The sequence below is a fragment of the Cibotium barometz genome, chromosome 32 (genome assembly GCF_041138505.1).
Source record: "Cibotium barometz isolate CiBa-2024 chromosome 32, ASM4113850v1, whole genome shotgun sequence".
In the NCBI taxonomy this organism is placed as follows: Eukaryota; Viridiplantae; Streptophyta; class Polypodiopsida; order Cyatheales; family Cibotiaceae; genus Cibotium; species Cibotium barometz.
The window spans coordinates 51,302,373-51,327,539 of NC_141077.1; the positions used below are offsets into that span (position 1 = coordinate 51,302,373).

General features: G+C 41.2%; 1 protein-coding gene across 1 annotated transcript in view; it reads right to left on the reverse strand.

Annotated features, from left to right (window-relative positions):
• CLS (cardiolipin synthase) overlaps positions 1 to 6,069 on the reverse strand; it is a 41,303-nt gene extending 35,234 nt beyond the window's left edge. Inside the window, exons 1-2 of the mRNA XM_086772512.1 lie at positions 5,458 to 6,069; positions 860 to 926 (exon numbers count right to left, since the gene is read on the reverse strand). Coding sequence (XP_086628638.1) covers positions 860 to 926; positions 5,458 to 6,068 — 678 coding nt within the window. The 5' untranslated portion in view covers position 6,069. The remainder of the gene's footprint in view (positions 1 to 859; positions 927 to 5,457) is intronic.
• Between the last annotated feature and the right edge of the window lie 19,098 nt (positions 6,070 to 25,167).

The window sequence follows — 25,167 nt, forward strand, 5'->3', positions numbered from 1 at the left end:
TGCCTCTGAATAGAGATTGGGAGAGCGGAGGGCAAACCACAAGAGGCACAAATATGCAAACTATGGAGGACTAAGGACGTAGAGAATAAGGAGCACTACCGTTCAAACTTCAAATACATGGCGTACTGTGAGATACGAGAGAGGTTTCATTCTCTCTTCAACGATGAGTTTGACCCCCTCACGTGAGTGATACATGGTCACTTACGAGTTCAATCAGACACCTGAATCTTGTCATGATCACTTCATAGAGGAATTTGGCTACAGATGATGCACAGGACTAAGTAGGTAGAGGCTGAGGAGCACTACCTGTTCAAATGCATGGTGTACTATAAGATACGAGGGAGGTTTCGTTGTCTCTTCAGCAATGAGTTTGGCCACCTCACGCGAGTGATTCGTTACCAAGATCAGAGATGTTCGGGCCTCTAACTTCTAGAGATTCCCTGTAACAAACAGGCTTCATTGAGGGCGATGAGATCAACAAGACATCACTCAGACATCCATTACAATTTTATTTGGGCACCATCAAGTTATTATGACAAGACACCCAGCCCAATCAGAGAGATCATGGACAAGACACCCGCGCTTGCCACAAGAGGGCCCAAGGGACCTGGAATCTCCTAGCACCTCACAGACATGGGAGTCGTCGGGATTCAAGCACAGTCCCTTCACAAAGCCAGACACACTCACCCTCCAAGATCCAGCCCATCTGCCCACCAGCTCCAGATCCAAGATATGCTCCACCACCCCTGGTGGTGGACATTGACTCCATATATACTGTTTAAATTGACTACAGTTTCGTTTTTCATGTTAGGCAATCATTTATGTTACATGTGTATAAGTGGAGAGAATGTGGACTTACCCAATCACTAGCCCCCGCAATAACTAATCCCACCAATGCTGGTTGTGGTAGACCTTGCACGATGAACCTGTCACCAGAAAACGGTGGTTAGCATCCCAGCTGCACATAGAAGCTACCATAAGAATCTGAATAAAGTCATACTCCCCTTTGGCAGATCACTGAATAGGATGGGTTGCAGAAACATATATGTATATACAGATTCTTACACGTGTATACAAGCATCTATACACGTATGTATGAATGTATGCATGTATATGCATAATATGCCAAGCTTGACATGCTGAACTGAAGTAACAAGTGATGGCAAATCCCCTTTCCGGCTGGCCCACTGATTCAAGTGCTATAAAGACTGTGTTAACCCTTCAGAGCCTATGGCAGCAGACTGACGGATGCATCAACTTACTGTTGAACCACAAGCTACATCACAGACTGATCCACACAGCTTGCTTCATGAGGCTGACCCACACACTCAAGACCACTGGTGTTGACCCCTTTATATTATTGCAGGCTGTAGAAGCAAAGTTCGGGCTTCTACTCCACTGCATCAATAACTCCATAGCAGTGGAATCAAAAACACAGCAAACACAATAGCCCTAAACTACTGATTTACAACTGAATTTCAAGTACAAGAGATGGCTGAGAATGTAAACAACAGTTCGCAGCCCAATACTCTACTGAAGTTTTCCTTTGGCCAGCCCACACACTGCAGAGAATCGCTCTGTAGAAGTTCCACACTAAGAAATGAAGATCATAACAACAAATTTTCCATGCTCGTATATATAGCCCCTAATGTGCTGGTCAGCCTGTTTATGCTGTTGTCAGCCAGCTCTAATACATGACCACTGGCCAACTACCATGTGGCACCTGGGCCTGTCAAATGCCTGTGCATGTTGCCCACAGGCTTGTGTGCATGCGCCTACCTACACCGCAGTACATGAAGGTGTCACATTCTCCCCTACTTGCAGTGCAGTTGTCCTTAGCTGCACGGTGTCCACATAAAGTGCCCTTTTATAAAAGGAAAAATATCCAAGCAAAGATCATCCAAGGTACCCAAGATTTCCAACACTTCAAGACCACTTTGCATCCAGTGTGAAGTCTCGCATTTCGTCCTCGCCCGCGTTAGCACAAAAACCTACAAAGAGACTTGTGGATGACCAACTCGCGTGATCCAGCACGGGTCATCAGCTCGTTATCACATTCTCACCGCTTTAACTCATTCATCGCCCTTGATGATAAACTCTCAGTAACATTGCCTCAACTACGACTCAACTTCCCAAGTAGCATCAAACAACGGATTGCCTCTCTAGGCTATCAAACCCTCTCAAGAGTTCAATTTCTCAATCGCTTCTGTCTTCTATTAAGTATCATATCAGGTCCATGATTTGCTTGATCTTCTACAAAGCAATCAATCCATCAACCACATTGTCTCCCTCATGACGACATCGTTTTAATGAAACTAATTGCAAAGGCACATGCATCAATGTACACATGAAATATAATATCCTAGTTGGGAGCTTCAAAGATTGTTGCACTTGCCAGAGCTTTCTTGGGCGTGTCATGATCTCTTTGGCACTCTTTGGTCCCCTGAAAGATAGTGAGCAGACAATGCTATGCCGACATACAAGATTGAATTGCCTGGAGAAGCTGATGTGTCCCATAAAGCGTTAAGACACCCTTTAAGTTAGTGGCCTCATGCAAGATACATAGTAGATAAAGAGATGACCTAACCTACTCATGTATCAATATGCATGACCTAACCTACTGATGTATTTACAATGGAATAGAGATACTCAATGGTAGGGCATCTCGTGAGCTCTCAATGACTCAATGATGAATGATTGAATAAATGATATGACCCTCAACCATAGCCCTCTATTCATAGTGACTTTTGGGATAAGGAGGATGCTCGTCGATGAGCTTGGTATAGCTCTAGGTTGCCCCACAATCATCTATTGTTGTAACATGTGATAGCTTTGTGGTCGAATTGGAACTTCAATGCTCAGAATTCAGCAATCTTTCACGACGATAATAACGCACAAAACTAAAGAAGATGTGCAAAAAATAGAGAGAGAGAAAAAGAGAGGAGAAGAGGACGCAGTATTGGGTCCCAAATACCCTCTGTGTGGCCCCCACCACGGATGGTGTATTTGCTTTATTAAAATGATGCAAATCAAAAAAATAAAGATTGAATCTTGACCTGCAATGTTCACCTTGGTTGGAGCACTCCCCTTGGCTGTCTTGGCCCTTGGATCGAGTCAACCCCTTGTGAATACTGAGATGAATGACTGAATTTCCAGCGTTGGGTTTGTATACCCCTACTGCTGCTGGTCGGCCAGTTCTACATGCAGCAAATCCTCCGCGACTTGCTAAAAAGGCATTAAATTCTAGTTAATCTCCTCACTTTCACACCAATGAAATGGCTGGCCACCAAGCACACCTGCTGGACTGCTGGACAGCCCATGTGCTGGCTGTGTGGGCTGCCCTACAGCTGGCCAACAGGCTGTCCAGGCCCTATCAGCTGCCTGTCCAGAGGCCCTAGGGCTGGCCGACAGCCCTTCCAACCCAAGCCAAGGCTGGTGGGCACAGCCTACGGCCCTCCTGGCCCCTTGGAGGTGGTTCTACACCTCCCCCACGCCCACAATAAGAGCTCTAGGCTCTGCCCTAGGGTAGCCCTATGGGCTGGCCCCTTCTCTACATGCAAACCTACATGCATATACACATGTCCGGCACCCAGTCACAAACCAAATACTCAAATCACCTGACATCATTCCAGAGGGAGACTCACAGTACGGACTGGTGTGCAAGACAATGCACACCTGACCTCAAACACATAGAGTGGAACCTTGGTTGACTCGTCCCGGACTGGGCTCAAATGGGACAAGTTTCCACTCCAAGTCCTGCACCTTCTTGTTCAGATATGTCTATGTGGCATCCAAGTTCAGGATGCACGTGACAATTGTGATCACATTTCTAGCATCTACCTCACTAGAAATCCAATGGTGCATGCTTGTACTAAGCATATTGAGATACACTATCACTTTGCAAAAGAGAGCCTTGAGTAGGGAGATTATCACACTAGAAATCGCCAACCCTAATATAAGGTGTTCATGTTCACACCATAATAATAACAATATTTTCACATTTGGCTACTCCAATGGTGTGAACACCTTATATTAGGACTAAGCATATTGAGATACACTATCACTTTGTAAAAGAGAGCCTTGAGCAGAGAGTTTATCTCGCTAGAAATTGCCAACCCTAATCTAAGTTGTTCACACCATAATAATAATATTGTTGTCCACTGGCTGCTCCTTGGGCACTCGGACAAGAATACAATGAATTGTCACAAATGTCCTTAAACACACATGAATCCGGCCAAGCACTCGACCTCTGAGCTGGCCAACAGGTAGGAGCATGACCACATCGCACCTCAAAGAAGTGTGCACCTGACATCCACTCCTCCTTAACTTGGAGCACGGGTGCACAAGATGTGCCTTTGCTCCACGCTGTCAATCCTCCAACAAGCACCTCCGCCACTATCTCCTCAGGAACTGTGGACATTGAAACTACCCCCTTTGCCTCTAGATCTTGTGCTGGCATGGTAGGCCCCACGAAAACCTCGAGCACTGCTGAAGCACTGAACTCATCCTCCCCCTCAACACATTCGCAGAGACATGCCTGAACCTCAGGTGTCACCACCTCCTCGATGAATGAGATGACTTCAGAGAGCGGTTTGGAAACCAACAGTGGCTCTGCACAACTGGATATGGGTGCTCCTTGATCGACCTTGGAAAGCTTCTTCAACTACAGCACTCTTGTCGACTTCCTTAGGTTTTTCCACAACTGCTTCCACTTTTTTTCTTGTCTTATGAATGCGGCAAACATGGCTAGTAACTCCTCCCTTTGTTTGACAAAACTTGTCCAACACTTTCAAACATCTGACTCGAGCTCTTCTTGGAGTTGTGCCACTTTTCGTATTGCTTCCTCATATGCCTTTCTATGAACTTCTGCTCGCTCCTGGGCTCCCCATCCTCTTTCTTCATATGCCTGAATGCATTGGCCTTCATGTTCCTTGGATGCTCGAAGATACTCTTCCCAAAACGCATTCGATGCTGCCGTGAAGAGTTGCTTGCCACTTTGAATAAAAACATACCCCTGTGTTGCTGTCCCACAGGACTGAATTGTACCGGGACTGAGATGGACCTGCTGTGGGGCTGAGATGAACCCATTCAGAACTGATTACGGCTGCCCTTTGGTGTGCGATTGCTGTCCGGCAGGTTGCCCCTGTTATGACAAGATTTGGGCGCCTTTTTGGGTGCATTTTGCTACCCTGCAGGCTGCCCATATAGCTGCAGGCTGCGTTTTGCTTTTACAGACCGCTTGATGATGGTGATGATGACCTTGCAGAGAGCCCTGCTGAATGCTGATTCTGGCCACCTTGCCTGTTGATTGTGTCTATTCAGGTAACCTGCCCCCGATGGCATAGATGATCCCTACTGAATTTGCCAAGGGGCTTCGTTCATGCAATATGTGTGTGAGAAGATGGGTGTAATATACCATAAAATCAATTAAGCAAGTATAAGAGCTATGAAGAATACCAAGCTAGAAAAGGGCCCGATAAAAGGCGTCCAAAGGAGATGGCATTGGGCCAGTTGATAACCTCATGGCTACTCCAGGGATTCCCTTGCCTTGATGAGCGTTCATTCTTCACTTCTTCAACATCATGGCCACGTGTTTTTTCACATGCTGCTTCTTGATGGTGGAGTGGAGCATCATCCTGCAGGCGGGATTTCGCATCATGGATGCATAAATTCCGGCATACCCATGTAAGGTCGACATCTCTGGGGCAATAGAAGGGGGTTGCCGATTGGGATAACAGAGATGAAGGGGATGAGAGGAATAGGGGGCTTCTAGTTGAACAGGATATACAGGTTCCGGCCAAGGCATTGAAATGGTGTGCAGACCTGTGGGGGCTTAGGAGGGAAAGGTGAGCTGAGCCAGAAGGGCGGGAAAGGAATGATTGCGATGGGGGGTGCTCAGAACCTACATTGTTTTCTGATAAGGATGAGAACTGGCAGCTGTGTGCTGGCGATGGCCAGTCGATAATGGTGATGGTAGGCAAACTTGTGCGCGCAGCGGGAAGACTTCTGCTTTGCTTAGCTGTTGCGTAGAGCAACCCAATTAGCTTCTTCGTTTTAGAAGCCATCATACCCCTGCATATAGGACCCATGTATTATATAGGGATTCTAATATGTGACATTTATCATGATCCTAATCCTAATAATGTTATTGTTGTGACATTTATCATGATCCTAATCCTAATAATGTTATTGTTGTGACATTTATCCTAATCCTAATCTTTATAATGTTGTTCTTGATGGAGGGCATGTTGTCTAAACTTTTACACATTAAAGTTAGACTAGCTTCACAAGACCCCCAAGTGCTACAATGGCTGAGCCCCAAGTGCTACAATGGCCTCAACCAGTCACCCAATGGGATGGTGGACTCAAAGGAGGACTAGCTTTGTGAAGTCACCCTTAGATGTACAAATGACGAGTCAGGACAATACAAAACCCCAGCCCATCAAATTTGTTTAACAAAGGTGCAGGGGTGGACATTGTCATTTTCACCTTGAGAGGGTGACCTTGATATTTTGAAGGCAATGCACAACTCTAAGGTGCTTAAAAAACTTGAATACTAATGAGGGGGAAGAAAAAAGATGTATGTGCATGCCAATCCCCTCTCCTATATTAGGATTGTGCACTTTAAAATGAATCTCAAAATCCCCTAAGCAAGTAAGAAGAATTACCTAGTTTGTCTTTTTCACAATGAGCAATGGTACATCCACTTAAATTTGCTAACCTAGGGTGGATAAAAGTAAATGGTTAATGCCATGGTTGAATGACAATGATAATTCTCTAATCAAGAAATGTTATTCCTTGTCTCATGCATAAGGGTACCCCAAATACATTATTCTATAGCCCAAGCAAGGCATCTTTAGAACCACAATTTTTTCCATGATTCCTCCATCAAAAACCTAAAATTCTCTCCCCTTGATTTTCTCCTTGGAATCTATAAATCAACTCCTAATCCCTTTTATCATACAAATTCTCTCACCTTGATTCTCTCCATAGAATTTGTTAATCAACTCATAAATTCCTTTCATCAACCCATGTAATTGGAATATGTAAATCAACTCCTAATCCCTTTTATCATACAAATTCTCTCACCTTGATTCTCTCCATGGAATTTGTTAATCAACTCATAAATTCCTTTCATCAACCCATGTAATTGGAATATACGTGTCTCTAGAATCTTCTTTGTGTTTTCCTTTTACATCTCACTAATCATATAAGGCCCTTTAGACCTTCATGCATCTCACTAATCATATAAGGCCCTTTAGACCTTCATGCATATGTACTCACTAATCAACTCGTGTGATTGGAATATACGTGTCTCTAGAATCTTCTTTGTGTTTCCCTTTTACATTTCACTAATCACACAAATAACCTTTCATATAAGGCCCTTTAATCACACAAATAACCTTCATGCATATGTACTCACTAATCAACTCGTGTGATTGGAATATACGTGTCTCTAGAATCTTCTTTGTGTTTCCCTTTTACATTTCACTAATCACACAAATAACCTTTCATATAAGGCCCTTTAGACTTTCACACATCATCAATTACCATAATTTTCAACACTCCCTCCTTGGTGATGAAGCTCTTTGGCACTCGTGCAAGCTTGCCCCAATACTCCACAATCATTGGTGAGAGAAGTCTAGGCGAATTTCCTCCAATTTTAGACCCTTCCTCTGGAACCTTGAGCACCCTCACGACAACAAGACACTTTTACACCTTAGGTTGCACATATGATAGACAAAATCAAGGGTGGAACCATGCCCTTACACACTTACTCCCTTTGATAACCCACACTAGCTCTCAACACTTCATAATTGCACATGATTACAACCATTTTTAGTCAAGGCAAGGGACTTGTAAAACATGAAACTTCTCGCCAATGGAAAATTTCAGCATAACCACAATGTTTGCATTTAGGATTTAAGCACATAAAAGGTTTTGGTGAAGAAAATGTTAGTGTAAATTCCAATGGCAATGAAATGTTAATAGAGCCCAGTGATGATAATGAGAACTTGTTGCAAAAGCACATTATAGCCATGCAGAATTGATTGAGGCCATACCGATTTGCGATTCTACCTCCCACAACAAAGGGTTTTATGCCTTTCAGAGCTAGGCCTAACAACCTTAGCCAAAATTTGAATGAAACCTTTCAATTATTGACCATTTGGGGGAGCACACCATTTGCTCTTCTTCACCACCGCTATAGAGAATGAAGTTGATTGAAAGTTATTTCAATAAAGATGCTAGTCTCACTACTAAGTTCACCTACAAGTCCTCATGACGTTGTGCAAGGCGAGCTATTACTACAAAACGGTTGTGGTTTTATGGAGCCAAGGAACAAGGTGTTGATCTTGTTGTAGAGGAGTAGCATTAAAAGTTGCTATTGTACATGCTCAAACTACTTCTCCAAAGAAAAGGCTACTTGTTTTAGCTCATAAAATGCCAATCATTAAAGAAGAGGATGAATTGTCCATCATATTGTTATCATGATGATCATCAAAGGAGAGGATGAATGTCCATCTTGTTATTATTATCATAATGATCAAAGGAGAGGATGAATTGTCCATCCTATTATTGTATCATGATGATACACTATAAGGATGTCAAAAGACATGCACATGTGATATGGCATTTGTCGTCATACTAGCAATTCTAAGGCATGGTACTTGTGCAGGCTTTGGCGATGGACCGACAAGTGTGTGGAAAATTGTTAATGGCAGATCTATGGATGATTGTTATAAGCTGTGAGGTGAGGGGTGCAGATGCCCCCCCCACCAACCTTCTTCTTCTTCTCCTAGTGGCGGTTACACATTAGTGGAGGAACCCTAGATTAGAGAGGGCTGGAGCTAAATGGGATGAAGAAAGGGGAAGGGGGGGTGTTGTTCAATCAAGGACATGCGAGTTGAGCCACAAAAGGGGGTTGTGGATGGTATAACTAAGTTTTAATTCTATTAAAACAAAGGTTCTACTTTTATGGGGTACCCATGCGGGTGGAAATATGAAGCTTGCATTGTGCACATGAGGGTCGCTAGGTATCAGAGGTTATCAAAAACTTATGCCAAGATTTATGTACGTTTCTTTTGCATATATCTGGTGCATTTCGCCAACCTGATGCAACCATCCTAATGGTGTACTTCCACAGCTCTTGCACTGAGCAGTTTGCATATGGTCTCTCGATCTCTTTGAGGCTTGAGCTCGTGCTTCTACTTGTTCAGTCGATCCTCTTTTGCATTGCCTGATGATGGAGCTAATACACTTTGGGTACAAAGCTTTGTAGTTGTTGGTATTTGTATTGGCCAAGAAGCTCTTGCACTTACATTTTGGAGCAAGGTGAGGTCAATTGTTGTCTTCTTGTTCTCAGCAAATGGATTGCTCCTTCTCCTAAGAAAAACAGAGGTGGTGGGTTCGAGCCGTGACACCTTAGGGTTGTGTGTGTGAGTGGTGTAAGCCTTTAGCTCGGCTACATTCCCTTGAAAGTAGGCTTTGAAAAAGTAAAATAAAATTGAATCTACATGTTACATGTTGGCGTAGTTCTAGTAGAACTTGAACTTAGAGAGAAGTGGTGACTTTAATCAAGAGGGAAGGGTGGTTACTTTGACTCGAAAGCCTCCAAGCGCATATACAAGAATCAAGGGAGGAGATGTTGTCACATTTTTGGCACCAAAGATATGTGTGTATTTGTAACACATAGGAAACTCAATTACAATATATTTTGCTTCTCTATAACAAGATAAGAAGCTGTTTGAGCCCTTCTTATTGTGAGTTGGATACATATAACTTGACGTATATGGATTGTTTTTTTCAACCATACACTTGGACCTCCTATATTGATACAGAAAATGAAGTTACATGCACCACAAAGTTGAAAAGTTGATAAAAAGGGGGAAAGGTGTTGACATGTGCCTTCTCCTTTCAAAACAAATTTAAGTACTAACTTCTTTTGTTTTTTAGGTTGATGGCAAGAAAGAATCCTTCCCTTTAACATCAATGATATCTTTTATCTAAGAAAGAATCCTTCCCTTTAACATCAATTACTTTCTATGTTATATGTAATTGTTTTGTGACCCTCCCAAAGAACAATCACATGTACCATAGTAGACTGTGTGGGATCTCGTAAATCTTGATCTAAACTTAGCCAATGTCCTTTTAAGAGCCTTCATCTTCTATACCTGAAATGCATGTAATGGTGTTAGTAAAAAATCAGTAACGCATCACTCAAAAATCAATAATGCATCACTCGAAATCTCAATAATGACATTATTTTAAAAACCCAATAATGATGTTACTCAAATACAATAATGGATTAGTGTTTCCGACTAACAATGTTAATCAAATCCAATAATGTGTTGTTAATGCTCTTGTGCTGCCAATGGTGTTACTTAAACCCGTTAATGATGTTACTTAATTCCAATAATGGTGTTGTTCAAACCTCCAAATTAATAAATCCAATAATATGTTAGTGCTCTCCCACTAACGGTGTTACTCAAACACTAACGGTGTTACTCAAACACATTAACGATGTTACTCAAATCAAATAACGGTGTTGTTCAAACACCCAAACCCCCATCCAAGAGAATAATATAGTCCAAAGGAACCAAGGTGATTAGAAGGATAAAAGTGAGTGAAAAATGGACATTGAGAAGTGGGGATAGACCCTCCACATACTTGAAGGTAAGGGGAGGAAACAATTTGAGACTTGAGACACACCCTAAAAGTGGACTTGGGGAGATGAGCGGATTTTCCTCTCAAAAGGCATGGAGGGAGTGGAGTGTCTTCTTAAAAAAAAAACACACCCCTTAAAATCCCACACAGTATTTACAATAAACCTCCACATCCTGGATTACACCACTTTTTGGAAACTTCATAGTTAGTTCATCAAGAATACTACAGGGATGGGTGACCACATGGGATCTTTTTGTGTAAAGCACTTGTGCTTACATTTGTAGAACTTTGAGACTTAAATCAGATTTCCCAAACATTTGCAAGGTCCCTTAGAGGCTATTTATATGTTATTTAGTCTCTCTTGCTCTGCTAAGGTTTAAAGCCACTTAAAACCACGTCCATGGAAATTTCCAAAGTTATGTCTAAATTTTATGGAGAAGGTGATCATGTTCAATAACTTGAGATGTTTGATACAATTGGTGAAGCTTTTGGAAACTTTGATTGCCCCGTAAAGGTGCAAGCCTTTGTGGGGTAATCAATTACTCCTCAAAGGTGTATGCCTTAAATTTACGTTTAGAAGTCAAAGCAAGCCAGTGGTTTTGAACTCTAAGATACGAGATAAAGGCAAATTTTAAAACATTAAAAGAAGCATTATTCATGGATTCTTAAGGCGTAGCTTTAGGTTGAGTGCAACAAGGGAACTTCAAACATTAAAGCAAAAATCCAAGGAAACCATATGGGATCACATCTTGGCAAACTCAATGACACATTGTGAGTTCATGAAAATTATGAACTCACAATGTGAGGACTATGGGAGACTCAATGCTACATCAATGGAGAAGTACAAGGCATAGCTAGTGGTGAAGGGCTTTGCACAAGTCAAAGGATTCAACTTTGAGAAGACATTTTCCTCACCAACTAAATCGACTAGTACTAGCTTTGGCTACCCATGGAAAGTGGTTATAGTAATGCGCATATAGATGTGAAGTCTACCTTTATGAATGGACATCTCAAGGAGGAGGTGTATGTTGTGAAAAACCCCAGGATTTGTGATGCTCGATTCAAAAGGCAATGTAAATAGACTAGCAATAGACTATGGAAGGCATTGTACAGGTTGAAACAGGCCCCTCAAACATTTGTTATGAGTAGACTGACACATATTTTATGAGTAATGGTCTTTCTAAATGCCCACTAGATATAAATTTATACATTTTCTCTAAGAAAGGCAAGTACATGATCATAGTCCTTTTTATGGCCGACCTCATTTTAACAGGGAACTATGAGGAAAATATCCAATAGACAAAGGAGATGGAGATGCTAATAAGTTTAGCGTTTGAAATTGTTTACTGGTGGAACCAACCCATCAAGTGGCCCGCTAGATAGCCATTGAAGAGAGCTATCAGACCATGTGAATAACTCTTCACATGCCTGCACCACAAATTGCTCATTGGACCATATAAATACCACCCACTCAGTAACACCATATGTTAGCATCCATCCATGTGCCTTTCCTTGTACATTACCTTGTAATCATTAAGCCGTTATAGGATCTTTGATGTAGCCAATATGCATGGATGTAAGTGACATGTGTGGACTTAGACACGATCGGGTTAGAGGTAAGAAGATCCCCACTCACTCACACTGTAGTGTATTTGTTAGCATATTCATCCCCATATTCTGCCCATGTATTATGTCCATATTTGATCCCTTTTATGGCCCTTGGTTGTGGGTTGGCCACCCCTATTTTTTCCCATTTTTTGGGTTATTTTCTAATCAGCTAGCCCTTCATGACCTATATATAGGTGGGCTTGCCTCTTCACTTTTGTCGTAGCTTGGTCATCTTTTGTATCCCTCACTTATGAGACCTTTATATCTCTTGCTCAGGATTGCTTTCATTGCAATATATTCAGCATAGTTGCTTCATATCTCTCTCTCTCTCTTGCACTTCTCAGATCAGCACACTCTAGTGCTCATCTTACTTCCGCTCTGTGCACTCTTTCATGGCATCAGAGCTCCCGGTTCTGAGTTCTCTCTGCTGCCCCAGATTTTGCCCTATCTATAGCCCCTTCACCTCTGTGTTTTTCTTAGATTTGTAGCCCTCTGGTTACTGCATTTTCTGGACAGTTGTTGGTCGCTTTGCCTTCACTTGCGCTTCATCGCTTTGCCTTCACTTGCGCTTCATCGCTTTTAGCCTGAAGGTATTGTTTCATCAGCGTTTTTCTCTACTAAGAGTGTGGAGCTGTTCGGCCTGTATTTTCAGGTCTACAGCCACTTGTTTGGCTGCATTTTCCTCTCAAGTGGACATTACCTATTGCAGAGGGGGTCTTGTGGTGATTCTGGCTTTCGTGGCAACCTTGGTACATGTGGGTGGTGGACACTTCTTCTAAGATTGTGCGTTTTTTTTTCTTGAGGAGACCCCAAGCTACAGTCCTATAGTTGATGCCTTTCCCTCTTGCACCCTCTTACAACATATTCCCAAGCCCTATGTGGCTGCCTTCTCTCTCTATATCACATCTACATTTTTTGCTTCCTTCTTCTGGTGGCCTCAAGGTTAGAGGTACAATCAATAGAAGCTTTTGCGTTTTTTGCTACAGGAGGAATTTCAGGTGTTGTCCAGCCTCTTAGGGCTGCGTTTTGGTGGGAGGAAGGGACCTACATTAGCGTTTTTTGAGTTGGATAGTTTTTTTTATCTTATGAGGTTTGGTCCTATTGGTTGGATCAATGATGACAGCTTCAGATTTGGCTCCCATTCTTGTTATTTCCTAGATGAGGTAGACAAGTTGGATGGTGGTAAATTTCAGTCATAGAAGTTGCAGGTTACTTCTATTCTCAGGGAGTATGGTTTGATGGAGTTTCTCTCATACAAGAATTGGTGCTTGTCAGACCTTGCCTTTGCAGAGGATGTGTGTCGGTGGAGGAAGACTAACGGATAGATCTATGGCTTTCTCCTCCTGAATTGTCAGGATTCGGTTCTTTGACACTTCATCTATGCTCCTGATGATGCTTCTACTTTCTATGTGTGGCAGTTGCTTTGTGACCTGTATTATGGTGATGATCGACAGATGGTTTCTGCTTCTGGGTACTATGCAACCAGTGATCGTATGGATACTTCTTTTGGAGATGTTCTTGTAGCGAAGGATAGTGGGCTAGTTTTGCTCACTACATCTGAAGAGTTTGTTTCTCTTGTTGCCTTACCTTCAATTTTTGTGCATACTTCTCCTTGCCCCAGGATGATATCTTTGGTAATGTTTTTGAGGAAGAGAGTGGGCTATCTTTGGTAATGTTTTTGAGGAAGAGAGTGGGCTATCTTTTCACTGCTTTTAAGGGGGATTTGTCTCCTATTGCTTCGCCTCTGACTCTTTCTTCGACACCCAGTGACTAAGATGTGTTGCTGGACCCTTTGCCTTCTATGGAGGAGCCTGCTTCTACACTATATGATGCTATTGAGGAGGCTACTACTACTTTAGTTACCACTATTGTGAATGTTCTTGTTTTCCTTACTCTATGTGAGGATTATGGATTCTCGTCAGGTGTGTCTGTGATCGTGTGCTTGGGGCACAATGGTACTTTTAGGGATTGAAGGATTGGGATTGGGATTTGGATTTAGTTGGGCTTGTGGAGTCCCGACATCAGTTTTCAGAGGGGGCAGTTGAGTCATTACATCTGGCGATGTCGACCTTCGAGGAGGATGCTATTGTACAGCATTTGGCTAATCTTATTATGGAGTTGGAGTAGATGGACTCTATTTCTTTTGAGGGTATTATCTTCTTGGAGCTACAAGCTTCTAGGGATTTCTGTGGCATTGTGTTTACATTTGGGTTTGGCAAGCACCGATATTTAGAGTAGCACGACGCAACCTATATGGTTGTTTTCTTCTAGAGAAGCAGTGTACTTGGCAGCTTGTTCTGTTGCTTTTGTAGAAGCTGAGTTGCTAAGAAGATTGCTTGTGGAGATTTCCTAGTACCTGTTGTTGCTGTATTCTTTTGTCTTTGACAAAGGATGACTTCTTTGGCTTTTCGGAGTTTGTTCAGCATTTGGTGGTGAGAGGGGGTGTTAGCATATTCATCCCCATATTCTACCCATGTATTGTGTCCATATTTGGTGGTGAGAGGGGGTGTTAGCATATTCATCCCCATATTCTACCCATGTATTGTGTCCATATTTGATCCCTTTTATGGCCCTTGGTTGTGGGTTGGCCACCCCTATTTTTCCTCGATTTTTCTTGTTATTTTCTAGTCGGCCATATTATTTATCTAGTCGGCCAGGTCTTGTGCTCTAGTTGGCCAGCCCTTCATGACCTATATATATGTGGGCTAGCCTCTTCACTTTTGTCATAGCTTGGTCATCTTTTGTATCCCTCACTTATGAGACCTTTATGTCTCTTGCTCACGTCTACTTTCATTGCAGTATATTCAACATAGTTGCTTCATATCTCTCTCTCTCTCTTGCACTTCTTAGATCAGGCTCATCTTGCTTCTGCTCTATGCACTCTTTCAATATTTGCATAGAGTAAAGCCTATCAGTTCTTTCTTGTGAGCACTAAATGTTAATAAGCTCTATGCACACAACGGTCCTCTTGTAGTCTTGTTTTACAAATAATAATACAGTCCTAATAATCCTATTGTATCTTCTTTGATTGTGTGACCTACTGCATCTACATAGTCTCTTTTAGTAGTTTGACTATGTACTTCTCTACCTCTATGTGTGTGTGTGTGTGCGTGCGTGTGTGTGTGTGTGTGTGAAATTGCGCTATATGACTCACGATCTTGCATAACCAAATATTTTTCTAGATCCATCCGAATCAACGAATGTCTACTTGTTGTGTCAATTGACCTTTGACACTTTTAGTATAGTGATCTTGTTGGGGAAAAGGTTGGTTATCAAAGAAGCTTGAGGAGAAGTTCACTAATAGTCAAGAGGAAGAATATTGAAGCAGACACTAATGAACAGAAGCAGATCAACATTGCACTGAGAACAACCTAGCAAATGTGGAGGATGAGTGGGTGTAACAATTATAGAACAACGAGAAACTGCAAGAAGAAGAGTTACTAGGAGACTTGGTGATGACCTAGATATAAATGTCGATAAATTTTAAACGGCATGTCATAAATATTCAAAGGTAAGAAATCAAATGACCTAGATATACATGTCAAGAAATTTGAACAAGCATGGAAAGTCTACATAGCAAGAGGATAGCATTTGGAAGAGCTGAAAAGAGACCAATTTGCTTCTACATTGAAAGATGTACACACAGTTTGATGATGATCATTTTGAATCCTTTGAAGAGCTCAAAGATGCATTCTTGAAGATGTTAAGTCAAGACACCATGCTAGTTGACAAATATCATATATGAGAACTAAAAAACAAGAAGATAAATATGGAAGGATATGCTATAATCACTTTTACAAATATTCGACAAAGACAATAGACCATCAGAGAAATTGTTGGGAGATTGGTTCATCAAGGGTCTGAGCAGTAAGCCCAGGCCTGCAGTGGGGCCACAATTAATGTCATTTAACGTCTTTGAGAAACTAGTTGAGGTAGCTAAAAGAGCAAAACATAACCCGTCTCCTAAAGACCAAAAAGAAGAAAAAAGAGGTGGGAGAAAATGATTCTTAAGGCTTTGAGGCAAAGACATAAATGATTCTTCAGGTAGCAAGGCAAAGACATAGATGATTCTTTGGGTAGTGAGGCAAAGACATACATGGAGATGATTTTAATGATGATTTTGATTTCGATAGCAAGGTAAGGAGGAAGGGCAAGGAAGGGGGACATGTTGTGAAGAGATGTCATTGAGTTTGCATCTCTTTAAGACTAGTTGAAGATAAGCAAGATGCTCCTTCCATCTTGAGTGTACGCATAGGTCATCAATGAATATCTCTAGGATCTTTGGAAGGAGATCCTCGAAGATTGCACATATTAAGCATTCAAAGTTGGTAGGGACATTGGTCAAGCCAAATGGCATGACACCGTATATACACGCAAGTTTCCCATTCCATAGCAAATGATGGCTTACATTGATTGGTTGGGTTGATTGTCACTTGGTTATAGATAGAGAAGCCATCTAAGAAGCTGTAAGTTTCTGCTCCGATGATTCTTTCCAACATGTGGTCAGTGTGAGAGGCAAGGAGTAGTGATTATGAACAGTTATAGCATTAACCTTTTTTAGCAAGGAGTAGACTTGATATAGATAGAGAAGCCATCTAAGAAGCTATAAGTTTCTGCTCCGATGATTCTTTCCAACATGTGGTCAGTGTGAGAAGCAACAAGGAGTAGTGATTATGAACAGTTATAGCATTACCTTTTTTAGGTTAACCCTCTCTCTAAGCTTTTCATTCTTTTTGAGGTTAACCCTCTCTAGATTGTCCGTACTTGGGATTCATTTGACATGCTCTCTATTTGGATGGTCTTGCACCTTCATGGAGATGGATGTTGTGTTTCACCACTTTTGAGGGAATCCCTTTCATGTTAGTATATTTCTAGGCAAACAGATCCTAAAATTATTTGAGCAAAGATATCAATTATCCTTCTTGCTCATTGGTGAGGTCCTTGGCAATAAATGTGGCTTGGGTTCTTCACCTAGGCTAGTGAGATTCACTTCTTTGATGTTATATGAAGCATGTGGCTCTTTGCCCATGCTTCTTTAAGCCTTTCACAATATGTACCACTTTATCCCAAATGTTATATGACTTAAAGTACTTAGGCATTTGCCTCAAATCTTCCTCTTAAGCTCGACAAGCTCTTTGAGTTTTGCTTCCTTCTTTGCCTCAACCTTTAACTTTATTCAGCTTCTTGTGTCTAGTGGTGCAGTAGATCTTGGCTTGCTTGGAGCTCATAGGCTCCTCATCACTTTGATAGATCACTGTCTTGGCCTGAATGGTGATCTTACGTAGGTTAGCTTCCCACTGTCTTGGGTGTAGGCTTCATGTGAATCTACAACCTTAACATTAGAGAAGCAAGTGAAGTCCTGTCTCCATGGGGAGAAGATACTTTTAGGAATTCTATGTAGTTTTCTCCTTCTTGGCCTCAGGAGATTATGGGCAACAAAGAAGAGTTGATTATTCTATATTGCGGAGTCTTCGCTAAATGAGTTACTAGCTACCCCTGGTTTGAAGTTGTCATTGTGTTAGCTCCCAAAATGGATGGTGCACTAAGCATGATATAGGGAGGTGATTTGTACCTCGTCCAATCTTGCAAACCTTATTCAAGATTTTGTGGAAGAGTTTTCATGGTGGCCAATATATGGACCGAATCCTCAAAGTCGTCATGCTATGGGAGAGACTTGTAGTCCTAGTTGTTTGTAACATTTAGACATGTTTGACTGAAGTGATTTAGACATGTTTGACTAAGTGATTTAGACAATTGTATCAGACTCATTAATGAGTATGTCTCTACGCATGGGATACCTCTACCCATGTGATGAGTCTTCCATGTCTTCAATTTTATCTTCAAGTAGTGGTTGCCTTTGCATATATAAATGTGATTGGTTTCCCAATCATGAACAACCTTCTCTCATGTAAATCCTTCGATCATCTATATGACCCTATTCTCTGAAAATCCATCACCACGAATGTGTGGTGGAAAGCTTAGTACAATCTTTACATCTTGCAGGATGTCTTACGAGTTTGGCTATGTTCCTTTCGTTGACAAGCTTTACTATGAGGCTTGTGCCTATGAATGGTGGGCTACCCTAGGCCTCATAGTAATCCTTATTGATTATGTTGACATGAGCACCACCATTCAAGATCGTGAAGATCGCAAGGCCCTTGTACATGATAGGTAACATGACGATGTTCATTTTGTCACTCTTAAAATAGTCCCATGGGAACTTTTGGCTATTCTTTGGTTTTGGTGGTGGAGGGAGGATTCTCAATGGGACATGGCTTGTCCTCCTCCTCCTCAAGTTCAAGCTTGGCTATGTGGACTCTTAAGTTCCCATTCATCGAACCGAATAAGTCTCTCCAATGAATGGAATTTCCTTACAAAAGAGGACTTATTCAGAACTTATCAAAATTTCCTTGCAAAAGGGAGGATACTCAATGGGACAAGGCTTGTCCTCCTCCTGTTTAGGCTCAACTGTGTGGGCTCTTAAGTTCCCATTCATCCAACCAAATAAGTCTCTCAAGTGTTTGGAATTTCCTTGCAAGAGAGAACTTATCGAAACTTGGACTTCAGAGGACAACAAGGCTATAATGCCTACTAGATATTCACACTCAGTAGGTTTATACTCACTCTGTGAGATGGGATAGCTACCCATATGTAAGGGATGTGCAGCATTGATCCTCCTGCCCCCCTAGGAGGGGGTGCCTTTGAAGAGGAGTATTAGCATAGCTTGAGACCATGCTTGACGTGTTATTAAAGTGTAACAAGTAGTGCCATGAAGTTGTCGTTCACCACCCACGGAGAAAATGTTACGCTAGCTATGATAACCCATAAATGGCCAACTTTCACCTCCCATTGAGTCCTCCCTCACTGCATCTAGCAATGTGGGTCTTGGTTGGATTGGTTCGTGGTAAAGGCTCCAGAAATAGCTATGTTTGCAGCCTATTATGCATGGTAACGGGTATTTCTGAGGCCTTTAACAAATTTTAAAGTTACCTCACTAGTTCTATCATTGGATATGGGCAAGGGTCTAGGATACACTCGAGCGAGGTTACTAGTTTGTAATTGATCACTTGCTCTAGCACTTCATAGCGTGTACCTTCCTAACAAGCTCTTAGGTTTATTTCATTCTCTCTTTCTCCAACATGGGGTTAGGGTACTCCATGAGTTTCTTTGAAAAAGGTTTTTGTAATTTACGGGTTTCTTTTATTTGGGAAGAGGAGGTTTATGTAGGAGATTACTAGTTGTCTTGAACACAAGGGAGGCAACCTCCTTGGAGCTCTCATTTGAACCACTTTCAATGGTCACGACGTCATTGCGCTTGACAACTAATTATTGTTGGTGGAAATGCCAACGTATATAATTACTCATGTTAACATACAAAAATTACAAAACATTAAACGATAACAATGTGTAAACAAGTAAATAAAGAATAGGTAATCGACAAACCATCAATGACTACGTATATTACTACTACTCTGAATGAATGAATAAGTGAATAGTGCGCTTTACACCTTAAGATGCTAACTATCTCTTGGGAAATAAATTTACTTTTCACGTAGATCATTAAGCTTTGGTATTTATTTTGTCAATAAGCCCAATTTATTAGGAAAATTATCAAGGTGGATGTTGATATTACAAGAATTTGAATTTATTGTTCGTCACACACCAGGCAATCAACATATAGGTGTAGATTTTCTGTCGCACATAGACACTGGAGAAGCTCCAGAAGGTGTATTAGATCAGTTAACCGGATGCAGATTTGTTTTGAATTACTGTAGCTCTAGATTGGTATGATGAAATGCTTATGTTCTTATTAGAATGAAATTTCCTAGATGGTATGACCAGAGATGTTCAAAAGCGTTCAGCTCTCCAAAGTAAAACCTTTTTGGTAATTGCGAGTCAATTGTACCAAATGGGCATTGATCAATCTATGGCCTATAGTGATTAAAGATGCATGGAAGGTTGCTCGAGAGTGTAATATTTGTCAATGATTGGGTCAGCCAAGTGCATGCCCCACAGTCCAATACTTCTAATGAAACCTTTTTAGAAATGGGGCCTGGATTTTATCGAACCATTTGAACCACCAGCTCAATAAATATATTCTGGTAGGCACATATTATTGTACCAACAAATGGGTGGAAGCCAAAGCATTAAAAGATAATAAAGCCAATTCTGTTGCAAAATTTCTTTATAAAATGATTATGACCAGATTCAGCTGCCCAATTGAGTTGGTCAGTGAGATCAAGGTGGACACTTTTTGAATGGAGTAATTAAAAGATTTACTCAATACCATATGATTATTCATAAGAAGTCCACAGTATATTATCCACAAGCCAATGGTCAAGTTGAATCTTTCAACAAAATCTTATTAAGAATCTTGAAGAAAGTGGTCAATGAAAATCAGACAAATTGGGATTAAAAGTTGTATTCCGCACTTTGAGCATTCCGGACAACTTACAAATCACCACAACCAAGAGGACAAACACCGTTTTCCATGGTCTATGGATTGGGGGTGGTAGTTCCAATGGAATTTGTGGTACCTAGCTTAAGAGTGGCAGTGTCTACCCGACTATCTTCCGAAGAATCCGAAGCACACAGATCGGAATAGTTATTGGCCCCGGAAGAAAAGCGGTTGGAAAGTGTTTGGACATTTGATGTCATCTAGTGCTAGAGGAAGTTGTAGATCGATCGAGCGCAATACAAAATTCCAAATTTTTTATGTTAATGATCCGATTTTATTGTTTAATTCCAGGATGGGTCCACATCCGGGTAAATTAAGGTTGCAGTGGACGGGCCCATACCAGATATTTTCTAGACTTGGCACCGCACATTCAAATTAGTGACACTGGATGGTGTGAAACTTTCGAAGCTTGTAAATGGTTTCTGGTTAAAGCCTTATTTTGGATGGTTACTTGAACCAACGTCTGTCCCTAGTGTACACTGTTTCTATCATACATGCATGTACCATGTGTTGCAGTCCATGTTGCACTCATGCATTGGTTCATGCAGTACCAAATTGGGCCATTATTATCATAAAATGGGGCGGCCTTTCTTTAATCATTTTTAACTCACATCGTTGCCTTGTTCTTTCAAATAAAATGCAACTTCATTATTGTCATTATGGTAAAATCGTGGGTAAATCTTTTTTTTGTTTAAATTATCATCACCACACAGTTTAACGTTCTTATTATCTACTTTTCATCCTTTTCTTACAATCTTTTACTAGAGCTCACTTTGCACTTTTTACTTTCCTAGCTTTCTTCATGTTCGCTGTTCTCTCTGCTTTCTTTATGCTTGTTGCCTTCACAGTTTACTTTATCCTCCAAACTTAGAAGTAGCAGCAGCCATGGTGGAATTTGAAAGGCTTACAGCAACCATGGATGTCAATCTTAACCGAAACAGAGCATGGCTGAAAAAAGTGAGCCTACAATTTGCCTCTATGCCATGGAACTAGATACCACCTGGTCCCGAAGTTTTAAAACAGTTTGCTATGGAAGTGCAAAAGAATGCATTAAAACTACAGATGTTAACTTCGCCTTCACTCTTGAATATGTTTCTCAAGTTTTCAATCTTCCATTAGAAGGTGCAGTTGACATACTAGCTACATAGGAGGACATGGAGTACTATTTTGGCTCCAAAGGATCAACCTAAAGAATACAAGCTCAGCAAACCATCGAGCCGTACCAGCTACAGAGGAGGACATGGAGTACTATTTTGGCTCCAAAGGATCAGCCTAAAGAATACAAGGTCAACAAACAATCAAGACGCCCACAATAGATTGCATTTTTGATTTATCATCAAAATGATAATCTTAACACATAAGGTAACTTACATGACAAAAAAGGCCATGAGATTATATCTGTATGCATAGTTGCATGGGCTTGAATTCTATACGAGCAGCAACAGTCAAAGGCAGAATTGAAGAACATTGGGTGTAACTCCCAAGACCAAGATTGGAGGTAACTTACATGTCAAAAAAGGCCATGGGATTATATTTGTATGCATCTGCAGGGAAACTAGTTGCATGGGCTCGAATTCTGTACTAGCAGCAGTAGAATTGAAGAACATCCAAGACCAAGATTGGCCTATTTATCCAATTCATGCACCAAGAAGTTTTGCAGAGCACACCGAATTTGCATACTGCTGTGGCTGGAGGTGCATTTGGTTTCATGCACATGGATGATCATAGCAAAAAGAATCAAGTGCAAGGAAGTGCCGCCTGCAGAAGGAACACAAGAGGAGCAGCAACGTACAGCAGCCAACGAAGAGAAAGCCCTTCCAAATCCGACTGGTCAACAATAGTGCTCTACAGAAATCTCTTTTCTAGATATAATTAATGTTATCAATCCGGACAAGATACAGGCTGCTTGCACATATCCCTCCCTATGTGCATACAAAGTTGTATCTCTTCAAAGCAGGGAGTAGATGAAATCAGAGAAGAGCTCCGTTAAAAAGAAGGAAGAGCTGCAAACACTTTCAGCCAGTCAAACAGCAACTTTTGACGGGGGGAATAAACAAATTTTTGGAGTATCATTGATATGCAGGCTCGGGAGCTTTCTCAAGTTAAACAAGAAAAAGTGCAAATGCAGCAGGATATCAGGACCTGTAGAAAAAATGTAGAGATGCTAAGCTCCAAAGTGAACATCTATTAAGCCACCACATGTTTGTCATGGAGCAGCATGAAGCTCAAGCAAAGGCAGACATAGCAACTCTATAGGTGCTGCAAAGCAGAATTAGTGCTCTTGATGCAAGCAGATGATGTAGAAGTCTACGAACTATCTGCCAAGTGAAGTTGATACATATGAAGCTCCTATCCATGAGCTCATGGATAGTCTCTATGATGCATACATCCAAGAATTTAAGGAAATTATTCAATTAACATGCCGCCCTGATGTACTCCAACAACAGAATGATGATGAATCCGAGGCAAGTGGATCCAGTGAAGGACCTGAAGGAGCTAGAGGAGCAGGACCTTCCAAACAAACTAGACAGAATCAGCAAATAGCCGGAGAGACCACGCAGAAAAAAGGAGACCAAGGTGGTCCATCAGGAGGTTCAGCACTAACTCAACTTAGAATGCAATATGTTTTGATTCAAGAGCAAGCAAGAGCCTTTCATCATAATGTAGAGCATTCAAGAATGAAGCTGAAGCATTAAAGCTAGCAAATCAACAACTGGAGGAGCGTAATGGCCAGCTGGAAGATTTGGCCAAAATTAATAAATTGAAGGAAAAAGATGCAAGTACTAAAGATTTCAAAGACACAATGAAAAGACTGGAAGAATACAAGTTAAATCTTCAAAGACTGCAGGATGAGCACAACGAATATGCCAAAGCAAGTGAAGGCAAGATAAGGGGACTCCGCCGGGGATCAATATAGGTGCAGGAGAGGGAGTTATAAAAGTGCTCAATTTGCATAATGGAAGCAGTGGAAACATTCCAATCCAATGATTTACCTCTTCCTTACAATTGGGTGACGGTTGGTATAGAAAATAGTTGCACACTTCAGCATAAATGTATAGCCATCGAACCAGCAACCACTGAATGACCAGCAAAGACAAAGTGCAAAGCGATCTAGAAGATTCAAAGAATATGCACAAAGGGCTTAGGGACAATCTTCTGAGGAGCTGGTCATGCACAACGTCGAGGTGGCCTTACTTGACTGACTATATGGTCAAAGTAACCAGCCAGAAGCAGAAGAGAACACATAAGATGCAGAGGAAGTTGACAGTCTGTAAAATCCGGCACATTCTTTCTTAAATTATTTACAATCTCAATTTCATTCTTATAGGCAAGCACATCCATCAGCCCATATTATAGGCAAGCACATCCATCAGCCCATATTATAGATATAGATTTTAGAAACCCTTTAGATAGAACTGTTTTTAGCAGAATTTCTTTAAAGAAGTTATAGAATCTGGTTTCACTTTTACCTATCCTCGTCATCAAGTGGGTTCGACTTTCATTTGTGGGGTGGATAGCCCACCAAGTGTGCCAGGTGTTAACGCATATTTTATCCTTAGTTATTTAATGCCGAATAGCTATGAGAATTCAACCGACATACTGAATGTATGTGACGTTATGTACTAACTTCTTCACTGAATAAATCATTGCAAGTGCTTCTTGGTCCATAGTAGAATAATTCTTTTCAGCTCTGGACAACATCCGACTAGCATAATAAACTGGTCAGAACCATCCATCCTCAGATTCTTGCATAAGTACACTTCCAATGGCTACATCTAAGGCATCAACAAAGACATGGAATGGTTTGGACCAATCTAGTGGTTGAACACTTAGTGCGACTGCTAACATCAGTTGTAATTACCGAAAAGATTGCTGACAGGCTTTCTTCGTCCATACATACAGAACATCTTTCTTTGTAAGAAGATACATCAAATAAGCCACACAGATACCGCAAAAGAATCGACTATGCCATTTAATTTGACCTAGAAATCTTTGTAATTCTTTGATATTGCGGGGTGCCAATAAAGCCTTAATTACTTCGACCTTCTTGGAATCTACCACATGCTGTGGACACTACATGCTCTAACAGGATTCCACTGGTGACTGCAAATGCACATTTAGCCGGATTGAGACTTAGACGGGCGGTCCGATACCTTTCAAGACAGTGTGTCAAAAACAAGAGATGCTCCACCATTTTACTAAAGACACTAAAATCACCCAAGAATACTTTCATAAATGTGACCAAGTAATCATACAAAATTTATTGAACCATTCTTTCAAATGTTACCGGAGCATTCTTCAAGCCAAATGTCATCACATTGGAAGCAAATGCTCTCCATTCTGTAACAAAAGCTATCTTTTCTCGATCATCTGGAGCCATCATGACTTGATTATATCCACTGAAACCATCCAACGGCCTACGATATCATCTAACA